Source organism: Artemia sp. Qi Xiang Cuo, chromosome 2, assembly GCF_049724085.1.
Source record: "Artemia sp. Qi Xiang Cuo chromosome 2, ASM4972408v1, whole genome shotgun sequence".
Taxonomy (NCBI): Eukaryota; Metazoa; Arthropoda; class Branchiopoda; order Anostraca; family Artemiidae; genus Artemia; species Artemia sp. Qi Xiang Cuo.
The window spans coordinates 71,811,005-71,834,011 of NC_142795.1; the positions used below are offsets into that span (position 1 = coordinate 71,811,005).

A 23,007-nucleotide genomic window follows, 5' to 3' on the forward strand; every position below is an offset into this window, starting at 1 on the left:
AAGGGCGTGAGGGAGGGGCTAGTTGCCCTTTGATCACTTTTGATTCTTAAAAACTGAACTAGAACTTCGAATTTCCAAATGGGCCCTCTCTGAAGTTTATACGAGAATTCCTTCCAAAACAGCTATATATGCCCCCCGGATATAAATTATGATTCATTAGTATATATAATTATTATAATTAATGATTAATTAGTTATAAAACGAATTATATTACAAATATTATGTTTTTCCAACATGTGTCGACCCCGGAGTTTTCGTTATCTGACCTTTGAACTTTATTTTTTAACAAAATGGCTACCTCAAAATTTTTACCTGATATATTTTTGGAAAAAGGGCATGCGGGGGTTAGTTGCCCTTTGATCACTTTTGACTCTTAAAATCTGGACTAGAGCTTCCAATTGCCAATCAAATGAGCCCTCTCTGCAGTTTATACGAGAATCCCTTCCTGCCCCCGGGCCCTGGGGTGTTTCGTCGACTCCAGAGTTTTGTTATTTAACCTTTCAACTATTTTTAAAAAATGGTATTTTTAACCCTTGCATATAAAGCACCTCTGGGGAGGAAATAATAAAAAAAAATATTGAAGCTATATAAGATTTATTCATTCATTTATGTTTGCACCGGTTATCTTTATGTTTGTAGGATAGTTAATTTTAATTTCTGTTCGTTCGAGGTTTCGTTTATTCTTTAGCACTAATTTCTGGTCTTTTTGAGTTTTAACTATAATAGAAATTAATTTCTGTTGGTCCTGAGTTCAATATGGCTCTTTACTCTTCTTAGAAAACTTATTTTTATGCAAGGTTTTTTTTTAATTAATAATAATAAAACATTGAAGCCTTATAGCCTTTGCTATAGACAACTTAATTACATGCCTCTGATAAATCAAACGTGATTTTTTCACGCAACAATGAATGGATCGAAAAAATAGTTTCAAAAGACAGTAGTTAGGCTATTTCATTTGTTGATGCAGAAAGAACAGAATAGTTTTTATTAGACCATTTTTCGGATTTTTTGTGCCAAAATAATTTAGCATTTATCGCAAAGTATGTATTTTAACCTTATTTTAAGTATTGCTGTAATTTTAAGTATTTTAGCATTTTCAGTTTCAGAGAATTTCTGGGAGTAATTGGATAGAAAATTCTTTTTCTAGTTCTTATTAGTGTATTTTGATATGTCTTAACGTCCCTTCGAAATTTCTTGAAACTTTTAACTTTCTTCCCATACAAAACTTTACCTTTTTAACCTTTTTGGGGTGGGGGCAGCGTAGTTGGCATAAAGAAGAAAACTTTAGCGTAGACAGTAGGAGCGGGGGGAGGGTAAGGTCTTTGAACTATTTAAAAAAAAATCTATCTCAAAGTTCTTATCGGATGGGTATGAGGAAAAATGGCGTGGGAGGGGGGGGGGCTAGGTGCCCTCCAATATCTTTTGACTCTTAAAAAGTGAACTAGAACTTTCAATTTCCAAAAAAACGATCCCTCTTTGAAGTTAATACGAGCACCACTTCCATAAGACCAATATATGCCCCCAGGGCATAACTTACAACGCCTGCCCCCGGGCCCAGCTGGGTTGTGTCAACACCGGAATTTTTGTTATATGATCTTTGAACTTTTTTAACAAAATATCTATTTTAAAATTTTTATTGGATGCATTTGGGTAAAAAGGATTTAGGGGGGGGGGGGCTGACCCTCCAATATCTTTTGACGCTTAAAAAGTGAACTAGAACTTTCAATTTCCAATCAAATGAGCCCTCTCTGAAGTTTATACGAGCATTCCTTCTATAAGAACCATATATGCCCCCAGGGTATAACTTATAACCCTTGCCCCTGAAGGCTGTGGGGGGAGTGTCCTGCTCAAACATAAAATTTCCATTTTATTAAAACTACATTTAATAAAATGACTGTCTAAAATTTTTGATTGGATGTGTTTGGGGAAAAGGTGGGTGTGACAGGGGGGTTAGTTGCCCTCAAATCCCTTTCGACTATTAAAAAGGGCCCTAGACCTTTGAATTTCCAATCGAATGAGCCCTTTTTGAAGCTTCTACGACAAAGCCTTCTATAAAAACCATATATGCCCCAGGGTATAACTTAAAACCCTTGCCTTGAGGGTTGTGAGGGAGTGTCCTCCTCGAAAACATATTTTCTATCTGGAAATCAACTACGCTGAACAAAATGGCTATCGCAAAATTTGATTGGATGTATTTGGGGGAATGATGGGCGTGGGGGGCTAGTTGCCCACCAATCACTTTCGACTATTAAAAGGGGCATTAGCCCTTTGAATTTCCAATCGAATGAGCGTTTTTTGAAGTTTCTACGACAACGCCTTCTGTAAAAACCTTATATGCCCCCAAGGCGTAACTAAAAACCCTTGTCCTGAGGGTTGTGGGGACGTGTCCTCTTCAAAAACATATTTTCTATCTGGAAATCAACTACGCTGAACAAAATGGCTATCTCGAAATTGTGATTGGATGTGTTTGGGGTAATGATGGGCGTGGGGGGGGGCGGCTAGTTGCCCTCCAATTACTTTCGACTATTAAAAAGGCCACTAGCCCTTTGAATTTCCAATTGAATGAGCCTGTTTTGAAGTTTCTACGACAAAACCTATAAAAACCTTATATGCCCCCAGGGCATAAACTTAAAGCCCCTTGCCCTGAGGGTCGTGGGGACGTGTCCTCCTCAAAACATATTTTCTATCTGGAAATCAACTACGCTGAACAAAATGGCTATCTCAAAATTTTGATTGGATGTGTTTGGGGGAATGATGGCCGTGGGGGGGGGGGGGTCTAGTTTACCTCCAATCACTTTCGATTATTAAAAATGGCACTAGAACTCTCGATTTCCAATCGAATGAGCTCCCTTTGAAGTTTCTACGACGACCCCTTCCATATGAAGTGCCTCTAGGAAAAAATAATAATAATAATAAGAATAAATAATAAAACATTGGAGCCGTATGGCCTTTACTATAGGCAACGCTACAGCGTTGCCTCTGAAAGCTGTTAAATCGAATGTTAAACTGGCAAAATATTTAATATGTGGATAAATTAAACAAAATAGAAGATCATGGATCCGTTTTTCAAATAACGCACTTAAGCGACCGTACATTCAAACCTACACTGAAATTTAGTTACTTTTCTTCAAGTAATCCCGAGAGAATAAACTTCGAAATATCTTTGTTTAAATTGACAACTTTTCTATACGTTTCAAAAAGTTAGTATGCTACTATAACTAATCGCTCACTCATCATGATCACTCGTCGTTCAGATTTGTAAATAACAAGTTACTTGTGTTGGAGGTAATCTGTATTATTGCAAATCAACTCTACTATTTTTTTATTTTTTTTTTGCTGTAAAAAGTGATAACTTATGACAAGTAGATACCAGTGTTGTTTTGGACTTCAATCCTCAATTGTACTGTTTGGACATGCAAAAAATCGTTTCGAGGGACTCAGAAAGCGTGTGCACTTATTAAAATTCATCGTCCGACTAAGCTGACCGAAAGATTGCACTACGAAAGATTCGCAACCTCAGAAAATTGGACTTTAGATCTATTCATTGTTTCTGGCACAGACATCTTCTGACATCCACTATTATTGTTTTTGACTATGCATACTTCTGACTCCAAAGAAACAAAGTATCTGGGGTGCGATGATCTTCCCAGATGCATAATAGGAAACACACAAAGAAACCTATACTCTTCTACAACGCAGGTATCTAGATGGCGCTACACACATTTCAGAGTGTTTTCTTTCTTTTAATATGAGGTAAGTGTCTTCTTGCTCAACACTATTTTCTATAAATTTATCTGTTCTACTTCTTACCCCTGCTATTTATTTTCTAGACATGAGATTTGAGTGCTCGGTAATATTGTCTTTCTAGCATCACAATCTGTTACGACCATTCAATGAACAAATAAATAGCACCTGACATAAATACGTAGTTCTAGAAGAAATAAACGTCCCAGTGTTTAAACGTAGCCCCATGTTCTCCATTATTTTAAGGGATAAATTATAGGAGATTCGAAATAAAATGAAAGTTATTTTTCTCATTTTTACATTAATTAGTATTTTTTTACGTGCTTTTTAAATTGCTATCTTAGAAAATACTGCACGGATCTTAAATTTGTAAACTAGCTTCTGATTGGTGGATTAATTGTAGCCGACCAATTTTGAATAAGGTCACATACTTGAGCTATACATCGCAAGTTATGGGGTTTGAGCCCACCCACCCCGAAATGTATGTTCGACTCGTAAAAACGTTACAGAACTGAATATAAACATGTTTTTGATGCGTTTTTTTGAAAATTTTTTTGCAGCCCCCCCTCCCGAAAAAAATACTTTTGCAACCCTTCCCCCCCCCCTCCCCCAACCACAAAAATTTGGATACAACCCTGTTTGAAGCATAGCCTTTCGTAGCACTTTTCAAATTCAATTACTACTATTATTATTGAACCATAAAGACTAAATTAATATGCTTTTAAAGTATATCGTAAATCACAAGTTTTCAAGTAGCAATATGAAATCGTCAAATAAAAAAACATGAAGAAAAGCTGAACAAGGGATAAAAACAAGATATCACAGAAAAAAATTCGAATCTTAAAATTTTGATCTATTTCTAAAAATAAGTTTTAAGTAGTTTCAATCCTTTTATAGTTTTTTCTTCCTTTTTTGTTTTTCTTTTTATCTAATTTATTAAAGAAAATCTTAGTTAATTTAACTTATAATATATTTCTTAAATAGCCCAAATATTTCATATAACATAGCATCCATCCCAATCCCATAGACCCAGTCCAATATTATGGGTGAAAGAAATTGACCAGAGACCGGGCAAGCAAGAGTCCCAGAAGCATAGAAGCCGAAACTACCGAGCTTACATAGGCACACCTACAAGGGCCCAGTACTTATCGTTCTTCAGGTGCCCAGTGTGTCATAAAAACAGCGTTGTCAAATAGAAATAACAATGAAAAGAGACAATACCAATTCAAGAAAAATAGTTGCTATATCTAACATTTATAACTTTAAAAAATTTTAATTTGGAGAAAAATAAAAAATGCCCAGCAAGGAGCAAATCAAAGTTGAAAAAAAATAAACAAAATTAAAAAATTTATAAAAGAACAAATTTTGTTTTGAAAATTTCGAGCTCTTTTATTTATATTCGTTTTAAGTAACTCAATCCTTCAACCAGTAAGTAACTTGAATCTTCCTAACGCTAAGCAGGTTTCATTCCCTCTAAACGTTAAGTAGCTTCAGCCGTCCTACCGTTAAGCAGATTCAGCCTTTTTGCCTGTGCTATTCAAAGGTGCCCAAGCTCCTGTGAAGATAGAATTGTGAAGTAGAACTGTTACAAAACAACTCACAGTCAATTTAAACGTCAAATCAGCAGAATATCCTGTCTTATCACAGCGGAGAGTCACATCTCCACCTAGCTCCATGTTAAGTGCTCCAAGAAATATCCCTTTGCAGTAGGCATACGGCATTGTGATAAAATAGTCTTCACCACGACTCAATAATGTCAAACGAGCCTCGCCATCCAACAAGGCGGATAAAGAATTGCCTATATAATAGAACAAATTAATTATATAATAAAAGTAAACAAATTAATATTCATAAATCCGAAAGGGTATATTAGAGGCCTATATTTACAAAGACAGACAAAATAATAATAATGAAGTTTCCATTTAGTTTCTAAGCATCATGTATGACTACCCATTTTGATCTTTTTTTTCTCTTTCTCGAATAGCCATTGTCAAGGTTTGTTTTCATGGGTACCCAAAGATAGAGTTAAAACTAAGTGCCTTTTTTTTAGTAACAAAGGGAGGCAGCCAAAACTTCTGGGATTCCTGTTCTGTTTTTTCATTTCTTTTTTTTATAAATGTTTCTTATAATGTGAAATGTTTTTGTAATATTTTACATTTATAAATTGGCAGATAGGCTAAAAAAACAATTCAAATTTAAATATACATAAATATTAACTAGTTAAACCATTTTAGTTGTCATCAAAGTATTTATAGATTGTATGTGTTGGCATAACTTATTCCGACACTAGTTGTGTTCATTCATTATTTATTACTTACACTATTTTAAGCATTTTCAAAGACCACACTGCCTTTCCCTGACGTAAAAATAGTAGTTCAAAAAGGGATTAATCCTTTTATTACCCAGTGAAAAGAATGACAAAAACTCGGGATGTTTCGATCACATATTATCGATATATATTTGGATTAGTAAGCAAAACAACCAGAAGAAAATAGCGTGCTTCGGTACACTGAAAGATGCAATTTTCGCCCCCTCCCCCGCAGTTTTTCATTTGGATTTTTAAAGTTGACTGCTATCAAGAAAAAATAAATTTCTTCGGTAGATTTTCAAACACAATTTTGTGTGTTAAATTTAAGTTTAAATTGAACTTTTCGCTGATAGATTGTATCAGAGACTTTTCTTGTAGTAAAATTAAACAGATTTTGATCTTACTTTGACAGTCTTACGTAACGATCTTTGCAAAGTTTGCTTTAATTTTCTCTAATTCTTTCGCTTATTATTTCTCAAGCACTAATTACTTTTCTTAGTTCTTAGAATTATTTTCTTAGTGAAGAGTGGAAAGTTGAACCCGGTTAAAAGAGAGACTTGCATCATTTTAATCATTTTACATATAGTTTTCTTATGCCCGAGCTACACCACAGTCATGCCTGACGATAAAAAAAACAAAACATGTTTTATGAATGACAAGTTTTTTTTGATATTAGCATCACACTTGTGTTCAAGAAGCGTAAAATTAAAATGTCGAGAAATCGATCCGAAGAGCTTGTGCGAACCCTAGTTTGATCCCAATTATTCTCTACTAATACTATGTCTTTCTATATTTTTCTAGAGTCCTGTTAAAGACACAAAAACTTTTCCTACCCAACTCTTGACTTTGATTGATCAGTCAAAAATTTTGTGCTATAAATTTGAATAATGTTAAATTCTAGAAATTAAGAATGGCATACATAATTGTCGCTGCAGTTATACGTATTTTTTATTCTATTCACAATCGACTAAATGTCATAAATAACTCAAGTTAATTTAAGAACTCTATTAGTTTGTTCATTCTTATTATTTTGATCCCTTATTAACTGAATATTTTTTTTATCGGTTGGTAATATCTTCTGCATGACTATTTTCTTTTATTCCCTCTTTAACACCTTTTCGTGAAGATTTGTCTTTAATATTTTTTTTTTTTTTTTTTTTTTTTTTTTTTTTTTTATAATTCATAGACCTATTGTATTTTTCTGTGGTACAGAGCACTAGCCTTTAAAAAAAAAGTGTTACTAGTTACACTTTTATTTTACACGTTATAAAATTCAAACCAAGTGTCTTCATTATCGTTTCGAATAATCATTTAAATTTATTTTCTTCCTTCATCCGCTCATTTTTTTATTATTTTTTTTGAAGCTATTTTTTCTTCTTCTACTAATTCACCTGCGCCATATTTGAAAACAGCAGTTTCCAAATACAGCATTACGTAGTCCCAAACATTTTAAATTATTGAAACCTACAAAAGACGCATTTCCTAGAGAAGCCATATTATTAGATTTTCTAATTATAGGATTTTGAAAAAAAAATTACAACATTACGTCGTTTCCGTAGATTTGGAAATATGATGATGTCTTTCCTTAAATATAAAAAAATGAACGTAAAGCAAGCGTAAATTATGTTTTATTGCAACGTTTACCTTTATTTTGTAAAAATTAATCATTTAAAAGAGGATTCATTGTCTCCTTAAATAAGAACTAGGTTCTGGATGACGCGTTTCTGCGGTTCACTAGAACACAGGTCTTCTTTCCAAAATAGAATTTAAAACTACGATGGATGGATTAACTGATATAGTAATAATTTTTTAAATAATGTTCTTTTTTAATTGATTTGCTGATTCGCCTTAGACCTATTTGGAAAAGCTAGCTGAAAGCTATCTGCTACTTTAGTCTCAAACGTAAACATTTGTTCTTACTACTATAGGAGCTATAGGAAATCATTGAAGTTCAGCTGATCTTACAACATCTTCAGGATATATATAAATATTTAGACATTGCCTGCATTTTCATGATATTTCCATGCAATTTTTCGAGAGGATGCTCTCGACCTATCCCTAAGCCAATCCCTCATCCAAGATATCCATCATCCGTGAGGATATCCCTCAGCCAATTCTCTTTTAAAGGAGAAGGGGGAAAATTTAATATTTAACCCGTGCTCTGTTCCTCTACATTTAGTGCACATTTATATAAACTAAATGTAAGCAAAGAAAATAGTTATTTTAATTTAAAACCTAATTTTTTCCATGCCAACTTTGTGTAGAATATTTCAGCCAATTTTCGGTTTCAAACAATAAGTCTTTAAATTACTTTAAAATACATTTCATCTTAATTCTAAACCAAGTAAAGCATCTGGCATCGGGGGGGGGGGGTAAATTAAGGATAAGGTCAACCATATAGAAGAGAAACGTACATACCATGATATTTAGACTTAGTACATATTGCTGTAGACATTGTAAAGCCTTCTTGTCGATTTGTGACATACAATGCAGAAATAGGCGGATGATGAGAGACCTGCAAAAGAATAAAATCAAAATCGTGGGATACGTATTTAGGTAGTTTGCCTGGTGGTAAATATATACCAAATCCTATTATTGAGTTAGGAATAAAGTGAATACACCAATCGATGCCTTTTTAGCCCCCCCCCCATCCCCTATATATGCCAATTCAGGGTATATATTTCTACATTAGGGGGGGGGGGTTAAAGTTTAAACTTACCTCCCATTTACATCAGAAACCAAATTTGAACCCCACCCCCCACCCCTATTGTAGAAATATATACCCTGAATCGGCATATATAGGGGGGGGGATGAAATTCATTTTCAATATAAATGATTATTATATTCGTAATAGGCATAAAAAAAAGGCATCGAATGGTGTATTCACTTTATTCCTAACTCAATAATATGATTTGGTATATATTTACCTGCCTGGTAGTTTGAGTTTGCTGGTAGGATTCATCAAATTATCAGGAAAATAGAGAATCTAACATTCTAACTTCTATTAATCAGATAGTAAAAAGAAATGGTATTTGGGTCAAAGTTTTTAGTAGCGAAAGGGGCTGAAAATCTAAAACAATTGAGAAAAATAAGTGGATTTGGGTGCAAATCTTAAGATATCCCATTCCGGGGTTCCTCACTTGGTAATCCCCTATCCCAGGAAATTCCTGGGGAAGATAAGTGTTATCTAGATGTAGTAACCATTTCTTTTTACCAACTATACAAAATTTTAAAAATTTTATGTTTTTGGCAAAGGGAATGATGGTTGGCAAAGAGGACCCCATGCTTTGTACATAGGGACGACCAATAGTTACAATTTTTGAAATTAAATTCAAAATATGAAATACAAACCGAAATAAAAACCAAAAGAAAAGACCCATTGGTTTTGTTTTACAGTTTCAATAAAAAAAAAACAAGACAAATAGAAAAAAACGGTTTACATAATCATAGACAGCGCGATAGCGCTGCCTAAGTAAAGAACGATGTTGGCACAATGCGTTTGGCGTTTAGCTTGGTACAGTTCGTTTGTTGGTTGGTTTACAACCCCAGGACTCGGTGCAGAACGTCTACGAGCGTATAAGGATACTACCAGCATCTGGACTACGAGAGTTGTATACGCTTTTGTTTATTTTTAGGCTACAACATGGTACAAATCTTTCATGTTTTGACAGTTTAGTTAATTTGAGATCCAGGATCCACAATTATGACACTCGATCTTCTGGAGAGCTTAATATTTCATTGATTGTTTCGACCCGGTCGACCTTTTTTCTTTGCTTCATAGGGGAATTAGAAGTTGGAATAATCTAGATCATAGTTTTAAAAATAATAGTGATATTTCTTTTTTCGAGAGAGAAATAAAAGAAATCCTTTTTACTAATAATGAATTTTAGTCCTTTTGTTCTTGTTTTATTTTTTTGGGGGGGGGGGAGGGGTGTAAATACATAATTGAGTACCTTATTGTGGCCTCTCGGGGTATAATTTTAATAGTATTGTTGAATTTGTTTGTTGTAAGGTTTGTGGTGCCGATTAGGTCGTACCATTGGTTAAAAAATATATTTTTTTTCTTTGTCCTGTATCATTTTCTAACGTATTTTTGCCACCCCCTCAGACAAGTTTTTTTTACTTCTCGGGGTGGCTGTTATTACTGTTTTTGTTTTCTTTGGTTTAATAAATATATATAAATCTTCTCTCTCTAAAAAAAATGTGTTGTTTTTTTTATTTTTAGACCATCACACTTCGTATAGAAGGAGTTGTCGTAGAAACTTAAAAAAAAGCTCATTCAATTGGAAAATGAAGGGGCTGTTGTCTTTTTTTATAGTCGAAAATTATTAGAGGGTAACCATTGCCCCTCCCATGTCCATCATTTCCCCAAACACATCCAGACAAAATTTTGAGATAACCATTTTGTTCTGCGTAGTTGAAAGGTCCGGAAATTATGTCTTTTAGAATGACCCCCCACCCCCCACAGCCTTAGCGGCAAGGGTTACGTCCCGGGGACATACTTGTATAAGGTTTTTATAGGAAGAGTGATCGTATAAGCTTCGGAGGGGGTTTATTGGATTGGTAATCACAAGTTCTAGTGCCCTTTTTATGAGTCAAAGTGATTGGAGTGCAGCTACGCCTCCCCAGCGTCATATTTTCCAGAAATGCATCCAATAAAATTTTGAGACGGCCATTTTATTCAAAATAGTCCAAGGATCACACAACAAGGCTTTTGGGGTTGAATCAAACCCCCAGAGTCTGGGGGCAGGGGTTGTATGTTATGCCCGGGGCATTAAAGGTTCTTACGCAAGGGATGGTTGTATAGTCTTTAGAGGAGGCTCATTTGTTTGAAAATTGGAATTTCTAATTCCCTTTTATGAGTCAAAAGTGATGGAGGGCAACTAGCCCCTCCACCTTCGACTACCCTTCTTTTCACCAATCATGTCTGATTGAAATTTGTAGATAGCACTTTTGTTCAAAAGAGTCTAAAAAACTTATAACAATGCCTTCATTGTTGACACAGACCCCCCCCCCCGGCTCATTAGTAACCAAAACTCTAAAAAACGGAATTTTAATACCAGTAGATACATCAAAAGAATCGGATTTTAGATTTTTTAAGGAATTTAAGGAGGGGAAATGTAGCATTTGTGCGTTTTGAAATATCATTAATATGGTAATGCCATTTTGAGGCACTTGAGATGGTGACACCCAGTAATTTCACAATCCGAACAGAAATTTCAGGGTGGGGCAAGGGCTGTAATATGCCCCTGGGGGCATATATGGTTGTTATGGAATGGATGGTCGTATAAACTTCAGATGGGGTTCATTTGATTCGAAGTTGGAACATATAATGCCCTTATTAAGAGTCAAAAGTGATTAGAAAGCGAAACCCCACTCCACGCCCATAATTTCCCAAACACATTCAATCAAAATTTTGACATAGCAACTTTGTTCCACGTAGTTGAAGGGTCCCGAAACTGTTTCTTTGACGATGACATCTCCCACAGCCCCCAGGGCAAGGGTTATAAGTTATACCCTGGGGGCATATAAGATTCTTATAGAAAAGGTGGTCGTGTATACTTCGGAGGAGGCTCATTGGATTGGTAATCAGGAGTACTAGTGCCCTTTTTAAGAGTCAAAATGATCAGAGGGCAGCTACTCCCCTCGCACTTCGTATTTTCCCGAAATGCATCCAATCGAAATTTTGAGATAGCCATTTTATTCAAAATATTCCAAAGATATAACATATAATAAGGCTGCTGGGGTTGATACGAACCCCTGGAGCCTGGGAGCAAGGGTTGTAAGTTATGCCCTTGGGGCATTTATGGTTTTTATGGAAGGGATGATTATTATAACTTTGGAGGTGACTCATTTGGTTAGAAATTAGAAGTTCTAGTTTCCTTTTAAGAGTCAAAAGTGACGAAAGTCAACTAACCCTCTTTTGACCAAATGTATCTGATTGAAATTGTGAGATAGCAATAATGTTCAAAATAGTCAAAAGAACATATAACAATGCATCCAGGGTTGACACAACCCCCCAGAGCCTGGAATAAGGGTTGTAAGTTATACACTGGGGTCATATAAGGTTTTAATGAAATGGGGTCATATAAGGATAAACTGCATACGGGGCTCATTTGATTTGAAATTATAGTGTCCTTTTTAAGAGTTAAAGCAATTTGAGAGCAATCAGCTCCCCCTCCCACGCCCATCATTTCCTAAAACAAACATCCAAACAAAGTTTTGAGACATCTATTTTTCAGCATTGCTGAAAGTTTCAACAAATATGCGTTTGGGGATGTCAACCCCCACCCGAGGCCTCAGGGTAAGGCTGTAAGTTAGGCAATTTGTTCATTGTTCGCATATAGTATGTGTTAATGAAAAAAGGTGTACATGTTTGACTTCTACTTTTTCAAAAGTACTAAGGATACTAAGGTAATTAAGGGGAGTGTTGAACTAAATCAAAACATGATATATACATATGGGTTGTCAAAAGGGCGTAACTCAGGAATGACTGACTATCTTAATTTGGAACTTTCAGGAAATGATAAGGGAGGTGATCAATTGACCAAAAAGGCAATATTTGCACGCTACTACTATTACAGCTACCACTGCTTCTACTGCTATCAAAACTACTACCACTACTACTACTACTACTACTGTCACTAAAACTACTTCTTTTGTAGCGAGTATTACTAAGGCTTAGGATATTGAAATAAACATCTGAGGTAAGGATGGGGGGGGGGAAATTTGAACTAAATCAAAACATACTATATGCATACAGATTGCCGATACGGGCTTATCAGCAATATTTTTGGATCGGCTTATCGTACCAAAAGGAAACTTCAGGGGCATCATGAGTGGAATGCTCGTTTGACCAAAGGCAAAATGTACCTGCTACTACTGCTATTAATACTGCTACTACTACTGTTAATACTACTAATAATAATACATTGATACTGTTACTATTTCTCCTACTACTACCACTACTACTATGATCGTAGTACAGTTAAGGCTACGTGTATGAAGGTGAAAATTTGACAGAGTATTGAAGAGGAATTTGAATTAAATCAAAACCCTATGTACATGCAAATTGTCAAGAAGACGTATCTCAAGAATGAATTTGGGTATTAAGTTGGATTCTTCTGTGAACAGTTAAAGGGGGAGATCAATTGACTAAAAAGTAATATATGCACCTCAATACTAGACTATTAAAGTGATAAAAGGCGCCAAAAGAGGATCAAAAGCGTACATCAGCAATATGTTTGGAAAAATTACTAAAGTTAAAAAGTTAAAAAATTGTTACGTTATTGTTACGAAAATTACTACTATAAGATCATGAATTAAAAAAAGCGATGTTACAAAAATGTTCAGAATATTGACGAGAAAGACGATTATCGATTTCATAATGCAAAGAAGAATTAGTTTGTCGGGTGATTGAGCAAAATTATATTCTATAGCTATATTCTTTATTCGAAGTTAAACCTTGACAGGTCAAGAATTGATTTGACAACCATATCTTCAATCAAAACGACCTTTTTTGTAGCTTTAGAAAGTTTTTTGTTCTATTAAAGGGTTAGAAGACTTGAAGTAAATAAGGATGTAACAAGAACTCCTATTGAAGGGAATTTACCATTTCACTTAAATAATGTCCGAGGGAAAAAATGGTTCTGTTATCAAAAAAGTTTTTCTTCTTCAGCAAATGCTCTTTAATGAATGCCAAAACTGAATTGTAAAGAGGATAATCACAGCAATATTAGCTAGTAAATCAGGGCAGACAAAGGTGGCAGCGTTGTTTGCGCAAAGATTATTTTCTGTAGCGCTGAAAAAAATTCTAGCAACGTTTTCACCCTTCATTTTCAATGCGATTATGACATAAGACAATTTATTTCCTGGTGGAATAAACAAACAAGCGGGGTTTTTATCTGAAAGGAAATTTATCGTCTATTATATCTTTTCTTTGGCTAACACTCTTTCTATTATTATTGTGTCTCAGTTACTTTTGCTTACTTAAATTCTCAAATGGACAATTATTCTCTAATTAAATAAATGAAAACTTTTGCAGGTACAAAAATCGTCAGGAATCACATTAAAAAATGTCCCAGATAGAAGTTACACACCCCAAGTTTCAAGAACAGGGTAGAATGTACCCTACTATGATATCTACCTTGGAACACAAATAGTAAAAGAGGTGAGGCGAAACACCCACAATTAAAGGTGGTTTGAACAATTGCAGAAATTAATAATTTGATATAGTGAGAGGCTTAAGCACCCTCCTGGTTCAAAAAGAAGGGGGACATACTAATGGCATATACTAATTGGCATATACTAATCATCCAAAGGTAAAGCACTATATAAAAGAAGTGATCAAACGGACTTATTAACCCGGTTTCTATTACTATTTTACAGCTGATACAACCGCAGGGGAAAGGCTTTGGTCCTGTGTCCCTCCCCGCAAAAAAATAGGAAAATTCTATATTTTCCGTAGAATTCGTCATTTTTTATCAGCTTTTCCGGTTCCCCACTTCCTTTTTGAAAATAGGAAACTAAAGAATGTGTAGTAATTTATACATACATCAAAGCTTTGGGAACATCCAGGGATTTGGAAATATTTTAGCCATTCCTAATAGTTTCGGCCACGACTGCACTAAGAGCTTTTTTTGTTCCTAACAATTACATTACATGGAAAATAGATTTTTCAGTGTATCTGAGGCATTGGTTATGTTACAGTCCGTTGCTAACCATGTATGTTGGACATTCTCCAAATATCCAACAATAGCGGGAATAGCTATTTTCTCAGAGCCTCTTTACGCTCAATTTACTGTCTATTTTCTAGAAGGAAAAAAAAACACCAAAATGGGGAGACTAGGCGATAGCAAAGTAATTATCCGTTCCCGCTTTCATTTCCAGACAAGTTTGAACTGTTTTGTTATGACTGAAAAAATTAGAGCAAACAGTACACACATCTTCGAGAAAAAACTTATTTAAAGGAATATTAAAAAAATATATAAAATTTGTTACATTTAAAAATGTACATATTTAAGAAACAAGTTTATTTAAAGGGGCACCAGTAAGTCTACTGCATGGTAAAAATAAAATTTCGTTTACGTGAATAAAAACATGTTAGCAAGTAGAAGATTAGTACAAGATTAAAGGACATAAAGATGAACAATAAAAAAAGTTAACTATATAGCGGTCAAAAATGAAATTTAATTTAAGTGAATAAAAAATATTTTAGCAAGTAGAAGATTAGTACAAGATTAAAGAACATAAAGATGAACAATAAAAAAAGTCAACTATATAGCGGTCAAAAATGAAATTTAATTTAAGTGAATAAAAAATATTTTAGCAAGTAGAAGATTAGTACAAGATTAAAGAACATAAAGATGAACAATAAAAAAAGTTAACTATATAGCGGTCAAAAATGAAATTTAATTTAAGTGAATAAAAAATATTTTAGCAAGTAGAAGATTAGTACAAGATTTCCATCAACTGTTGCCAATTTCTATCTGAATCAAAGACTGAGGAAAAGGCATAAAAAGATAAAACAATGGCACTTTAACATTGGCTTAATAAGAATTAAAAATCATATGAAAATTATTAAAAAAAAAAAAAATAATAATTAAGATAAAAACGAGAAAACGATTCCAAGAGCTATTTCTCAAGTTCCCATTAACTGCTACCAATTACTGTCTGAACCACAGAATAAGAAAGAGTGACGAAATATTGCACATTTTTCTTATACCGATGATATTCACCCAGTGGATAGTTCCTTCCTCCTTCTGGTATGGAGATCTTGCCCTCGCTCCAATAAAAAGGAAAGTCCGACTTCCAGTGATCATCATTTCGTCTGATGACTACCGTTATATTCCTTTGCAAGCTCTTTGAGCTGCTGATTTTAAGAGAACTCAAAGAAATGTGTTACACTCTTCCATATCAGTTTGATCTTGAGCGAGTATCAGGATGTGCTGATTCCCTAGCTGTAACCGCTAATATTTTCATCGATACTGATGCTTCAGGAGAAAGTCTTATCCTTGCGGGATACACCATTAAACGCGCCTTCGTCTTTCTTGTCTACGCAGCCTTGCTTCAGAAAGCTGCTCAGTGCTGAGTAAATCCCGCTATCATCTGTTCTCTTGCGAATTTGTATTCCAGATTATATATTCACCTGATAAGGCCACACCATCCATAGTGGTGCCAATTAGGAAGGGGGGGGTCTCCCTAGATTTCGAAAAATACCTTTTTTGGTATTTTCATTGAAAAATACCTCATTTTGTATTTTCATCGAAAGGAATCGAAAACCTACAAAATTACCCACCCCTAGGTTTATAAAAATACATCTTGCCCCCTCCCCTCTCAACATTTTTGTGAACTGTCACCACTGGTCACCTGTCCCTTGTAGCAAACTTGTCTCAGTTAAGAAGGGGGCCGACAAGGAGCAGTCACATCATCCCGTCTTTCAATAACTGTGTTATCGAAGCCAAAGAGCTGTGCCGATTCTATCTGATTTTATCTTCAATCATTTTGTCTTTGGAAAGATATGCTGGTGATATTTTAAGTATTACCTGGACCCGAACCTTCCAACGGGTCACTGAAATTTTCGAAATTTTCGGATTGCAATTCAACTTTGGAAAATGCAAAATCATATTTTTTAATTTTAAAATGGATAAACCAGTTCCAATTGTAGGTCTTAGTCCTCTTAATAGCTTTACAAAAAATTGGACATCTTGGGAATAGCTCTATACATCTAGTTGACCACCTTACTTATCTCAGCCTCCACATAGGTTCCTTTATTTGCCACATCCGTAAGCTTCTTATTGATCAACTCAAACACCAAATTTCAGAGACTTACACATTTATTATTTTAAGCAAACTTCGGTTTAGCCAAGTGCTTCTTGCAAGCCTTTATAATGCCACTGCACTTCCCCAGATACAGTCACATCATTCTGGAAACTGTTAACAAAATTGATCAGCTCAAAATAAGATGGGTGTTTTTTCGATTTGCTAAGCACCTACTTTGCCTCTCCCATTGTACAGAAATTCATAAATTTTTAAATTTTATGTAGCGCACTCCAAAGTCTCGATAGCGAATCAATAGCGTATCGATAGCGATACGAATCGCAAAACACAATTTCAAAATTGAACTTCACCAAAACAAATGATTAAGAGTTTTAAGCAGTAGTTTGTTTAATTCTTCCCCATAATCCTTTTATATCTGTTATTGTTGTCTTTTATGTTCCTCTTTCTTGGTCAATTTTTTAATAGTTTAGAATGAATCCGACTGAAATAACTGATTTAGACTAGTTGTTTTTCAATTCTTGGCATTCAGATTCAAAAACAAACCACACGGCTGATTTCTGAAAATTAACGAAAAAAAAATTGATTAAAAAATTAATGAGTTTTTAAACCAAAAAAAAAATTAAATTCAAAAAAATCCAAAGTGAAAACGATGCTCATTGTCTTTTTTGACATCAAAGGCACCGTACACCATGAATTTTTTCCTCCTTGACAAACCGTCAACACCAAGTTTTATGTGGAAGTGCACAAGAGACTCAAACGAAGGGTTAATCCTACAAGACATCGCAGCCGACTTGAAGTTGCACCACGACAACACCCTGGCTCTCATCGCCTTTCTCGTGAACAGCTACCTGACCAAGGCTGGCATCCCAACGCTTCCGCAGCCGACCTACAGCCCAGATGTGGCCCGCCGGACTTTTTATTGTTTCCTCGCCTGAAAAGGCATTTGAAAGGCAAATATTTTGAGGCGACAGAGGGGATCCAAGCCGCATGCACCGCGGTTCTCAAGGCTATTCCGGAGAATGCATACCGTGACGTCTTCGTTGCTTGGAAACCGTGTTGGCAGCGCTGCATTGACGCAGAAGGAGCCTATTTTGAAGGTTTTTAAAGAATTGCAACGATTGGCTCAAAAAATGTTTTTTAAAACGACTCAATCCTGTTACTTTCCAGACCTGTATATATAAAAACCATGTATATGTTAGTCGTTTGGTTATGGGTGAGAGCCTAGCTTTTTGACTTGGTTTTTTCGGTTTTTGATGTTTTTAATCCGTTTAATTTTATATGCTACTGTTTTTTCCGCATCGTTAGGTTTTTAATTATTCAAATTCGGGTTTTTTTTTCATTCTGTTCTCCAAATTGTTTGTTTCTGTGTTTTTATTTTTATCGGGTTTTCTTTCGCGCTTTTGCTCAAAAAATGTGAGCTTGATTCTTTGAGACTTTCTCTAATATTACTGGAGAAGGGAAGCAGTTGTCCTTCCGAAATATCCGTTTTGTTTCATCCAGTATTTTCTTCGGTTTTCTTTTAAAAACCCCAATCTCACTTTTCTTCTTTTTTATTCTTTGAAAATATTCCCATTCAGATATCTTAAAAATATGCCATATAATGATTTCATTACGCATATGGACCCACAACATTTATAGATGAATAAATAACGAATTTCCAGGGAAAACTTACTTGCTCAGCTATATAGTACGTCCTGGATCCATTTGTGTGCTGCCAATAACAACGAAATGTTTCCCCGAGGATTGGATTATAGGGCTTTTTTAAACCTTTTGGCTTCTTATAGAATCCAGAGAGATACCACTGAACCACTGTTTTCATTCTCGTAAAAGGATCATTTTCCGTTGCAGCTCTAAAATGTGAGACAGGACCATTAGAAATGCTTCTCATGAGGTAAAGGGCGTAGCGCCCCTTTCACAAAGAGAATAATAATAGTGACGGTTAAAACTTCAGGACTAGGACTCAGCCTGTATAGGTTATTTTTTTGTTTAATTCCGTTAAAAAGTCCGTGGTTTTAATTGTTTTTACCCGTTTTGACTTTTTGACCTTTTTGACGCGGTGACTTTTTTTGCTAACCTTATCATAGGCCCATTTTTTATTTAGTTTTTTGCTGTGTTTATTAATTCTGAAGGGCAAGTTCCAAAAAATTGCACTGCTTATGATTGCTAAACCTCAAATACTATTTACTTACTTAACCTGATTTTACTAGGGAATAATCTACACCAAAAGACTCATTCAGATTGGCCAAACTGGCAACTGACACTTAGTATATAAAAAAAATTAAATTATATTTTACATTAATTTGTGTTAATAAAGAGCTTCGTGTTAATTTACTGATGATTATTTGCTCTTTTTGGCCCACATAATGTAGAAACCACTCTCTTATAGTTGGTAAATTGGCATCTTGCACTTGTTACGTCATAAATACAACACCCTATGAGTAGTGCTAATTTTATTTGTGATCCATTTTAACTTTTTTCTTAAGTAGAAGGTAGGTTTAAAGTGTAAACACCTAAATTGTACAAAAATTTTTTTTAAAGCTTCATGGACTGAACCATTCATTTTTTTCAATTGGGTGTCTTCGGCATGTCTAAAGCTAAAAGAATTGTTTTGTTCCGACAATATTAGTCTAAAACCATATTTCATCTTTTTTTTATTTCATGATTATTTAGGCTTAAACATGAACCACTTTCCACTGGTTTTGAATTAAAATCAACTTTGTGGAAGTTATGAAAAACTTGACATCCATGGCTAATTAGAGTAAAGCCAAGACAGATAGTCTCTGTCAGAGGCAAAGAGAATAGTTGTAAATAATCGTTTACTGAGTTTTAATCGAAAAAAGGATATAACATTTTCTTCTTTGAAATAAAATGCGGCAGATCCAGGACGCTCGAAGGAACGTCTCCAGAAATGGCCCAAGAGAACGACTACTAAATTTGGCTAGTTAGGTTGGGTGCGGGGAGGGAGCGAGACAAAGAGAAATTAAAATGGATAACCAAGTCAAACTTACAATGAACAGAACTTACCCGAATAGGGGTGAGCCTATCCTCGCTTAAACCTTCTAAATACTATTGCGTTATTTTTGCTTTACTGAAAACAAAACTAATTAAAACATTTCCTCTTTTACAATTATAAGGTAGAAAAATCAGAAATTACAACAGGAGCAGCGGAAAGATTGTGGAGGGGGGGGGGGGGTTGAACAAAGGCTGAAAAGGCTCTTTGCCAGAAGTGTCAGAATTTTGTTTTTACAGCTCAATTTTACAGTTTCACCTTTTGTGGACACCCGAGACCTTAAGAGAGGAAAACGAGTTTAATTTAAATAAAACAGTGACAAACGTACTAAAACGTACCAAAGCAACAACAAAACACTAATTAATAAAAAAATTCCGAATATTTCGACTCCACATCCGGGAGCCTTTACCAACGGAAAAAAAAAGAAAAAGGAAAAAACAAATCAGTTAATCATTTAAAGAAAAACACAAAGAACAACACCCACTATAAACACGGATCATCAACAAAGGTAAAACTAAACTTCTCAGCGATTTCAAAACCCTTTTGTCCCTTTATTTCCATTCAGGTCAGGAAGTCCCCCCCCCCCATTACCATAAATTTTAAACTGCTTGTCATACTTGTTACAATTTTCATAAAAACTGTATACTATAATAATTTGATTGATTGGAAATTAACCATAAATCCAAGAGCCAGAATGTGTTTTCAGGTTGGCTCATAAAAAATTTGAGTTATATATATTTTTCTACACAAGTTATACAAAGAATTTCAAAGAAAATATTCTTTTATACACCCAACTTACATATTATTTTTCACAAAAATAGTAAGTAGCACAATCCCTCCCCTTCCTCTGGCAAGCTTAGTACCGCCGTTTACCAAGGCACTAGGCAATATGAGCTCATGAACAAAAGATTTAGCGGGGGCTCCGCTTTCACATGTAACAATCCAGTTAGCTTTGTCATCCCCGAAAGTTGGTCCGTTTGTACATTTAATAAGAAATTCAACAGAGATAACCAAGTAAAAAAAAGAAAAAAAAATTGGCCATTGGCATATCAGGCCCTAAGTTTTTATCGGAGTGACAACATGACGGATGTCGTAAAAAAAAGAAAAGAAAATCAAACAAGCAAAAACTGATGATATTGACCAATTGAAATGGTTCTTCAGTTCTACAGTATTTCCCTCCCGTTTTCGACGAACGATGTATATGGAAAGGAAAATTCCTAACAAATTAACAGAAAAAAACGAACAAACAAAACGAAACGAAAAAAAGATTCATTGAGAAATCCAGACATATGTAGTCTTGTCAGTTTTGATTGCCTCATATCGTAGCTTATCATAAAAAAAAACATTTCGATTAACTTTGACTTGATTATTCATCTTAATTTCTATTAAGATCTATTAAAATAAGTTATTTTAGGATTCATCCATTCATTCATAGTAATTTCTATTCATTTTAAGCTTGAATTAATATATGACTATTTTCTTCTCGTTTTAGGTTTTAATATCGCTCTTTACTTTTCTTCAAAAACTTTTTTCTGGTGAACGTTTTATTAAATTAATTTATATCCTAAAGGTGACTTATTCTAGAAAAAATACAAAGAGTTAGATATCCAATTGCCAAGCTGTCATATCAGATAAGTTGATAATAAATTTTGAAAATTATCTGTTGAATAAAAGAAAAATTTCAATATCAATATGATACAATAGCAATCCGATAAAAAAAAATGTATCGTACAAGTCCAAATTTAGGCAGAGTACTATTTAGTAAACTATCCTAGTTTATTTACTGAGATACTGGATCCAAACTTTGTAGAGACTGTATCCAAAATTTTATAGAAATTTTATATAAAATTTTATACCTTCCAATGATGTCAGCGTGGTAATAATAATCAGAAAGTTTATCAAGAAAGGATCTAGGCTCGAGGATAAACGTTGGAAGGACCACTTTTGACAGATCCATTCCAGGCCGTAATTGTTTCAATAAAAACCAAATGAAGGATTTATTTTCATCTGCAAGCTCTTCAGTCTGTTCTCCGGCCTAAGAAATATGAAGGCAAAATATAAATGATAAACAAATGTAGAATTAAATATAAATGAATGAAATAAAATAAAAATATAAAAAATATATAAAATGATTTTTTTTTTCAATAAAAAAGCTGATTTAATTTTAAAAAAAAACAGGAATAAAAGATAGGAGATAATAGTAACAGCAATAACAGCAATTTAACAGAAAAAATTACATTAGATTCGTCCTTAGAATAGGCTGGATATTTAGTAGCAAATTTCAAAGCGGGCCTTTGCCCTCCCAGAAGACAGAATCAATCATTCTTTTCGTTTTTACGAGTAAAGCAAATTGTCAATCCATATCTTGTCAGGATAAGACACATAGCCGAAGTCTTCTGCGTCACCAGAGATTGTTGCAACCTATTTCTACAAGCCAGTCACATTCGTTCCTTATTTATAAGTATTAAGCCAGTAAAAAAAAACAACGAAAAGCTTTTTAGTCACAGCATATTTTACAACTAAAGTCTCTGTTTCTCCGTGGTTAAACCTTTATTTTATTCTACGCTTTTTCCACAGCGTTAAGTGACGAACCTGAGGGCGGCGGTGACAACATTCTCATGGTGCCCCTGAGAGTAGTAGGGACGAATAGGGTCCTGCTACTGCTAATCTCAGACATCTTCCAGCCACTAATCGTCCTGCTCAGACCCTGTGCATGAGGCAGGGTATTTTGTGGAATGCTCTGTCAAGATTGGATGGACTGAGGCCAGTAATGGCTGCCAAAATCGTGCCCGGGGGGGGGGGGTCAATATTCCCGGAAAGATGAAGCACCGACCCTGGTGTAAGACAACATCCCTTAAGGAGCGATCCGACGCGGGAGAAAGAAGTACTCTTGCTAGCGCCGGTCCTAAGGATCAAAAGCCACCTACTGCTGATGGCTGACAAGCGATAGGTATCTCTCCCCTCTCTTTCAAGCTGGTCTGAAGCTGACAAGTAGGGTTCTCTGAATAGGGGAAAAAATTGTGGACATCGTCACATTATTCGCTTCTACAGAGGGGAAAAAAGAGATGTAATCCCTCTCCTAAAATACCACGCCCGACGGGGCACCAATAGCCAAGCGGCTACTGTTGCTATATTTCTTTTTCTTTTTCTGGGATTTGGAGGTAGT

General features: G+C 34.9%; 1 protein-coding gene across 1 annotated transcript in view; it reads right to left on the bottom strand.

Annotated features, from left to right (window-relative positions):
• The window catches only part of Orp8 (Oxysterol-binding protein-related protein 8), a 61,335-nt gene that overhangs the window by 22,920 nt on the left and 15,408 nt on the right, over positions 1 to 23,007 (bottom strand). Inside the window, exons 3-6 of the mRNA XM_089103052.1 lie at positions 21,698 to 21,876; positions 18,504 to 18,681; positions 8,471 to 8,567; positions 5,346 to 5,542 (exon numbers count right to left, since the gene is read on the bottom strand). Coding sequence (XP_088959178.1) covers positions 5,346 to 5,542; positions 8,471 to 8,567; positions 18,504 to 18,681; positions 21,698 to 21,876 — 651 coding nt within the window. The remainder of the gene's footprint in view (positions 1 to 5,345; positions 5,543 to 8,470; positions 8,568 to 18,503; positions 18,682 to 21,697; positions 21,877 to 23,007) is intronic.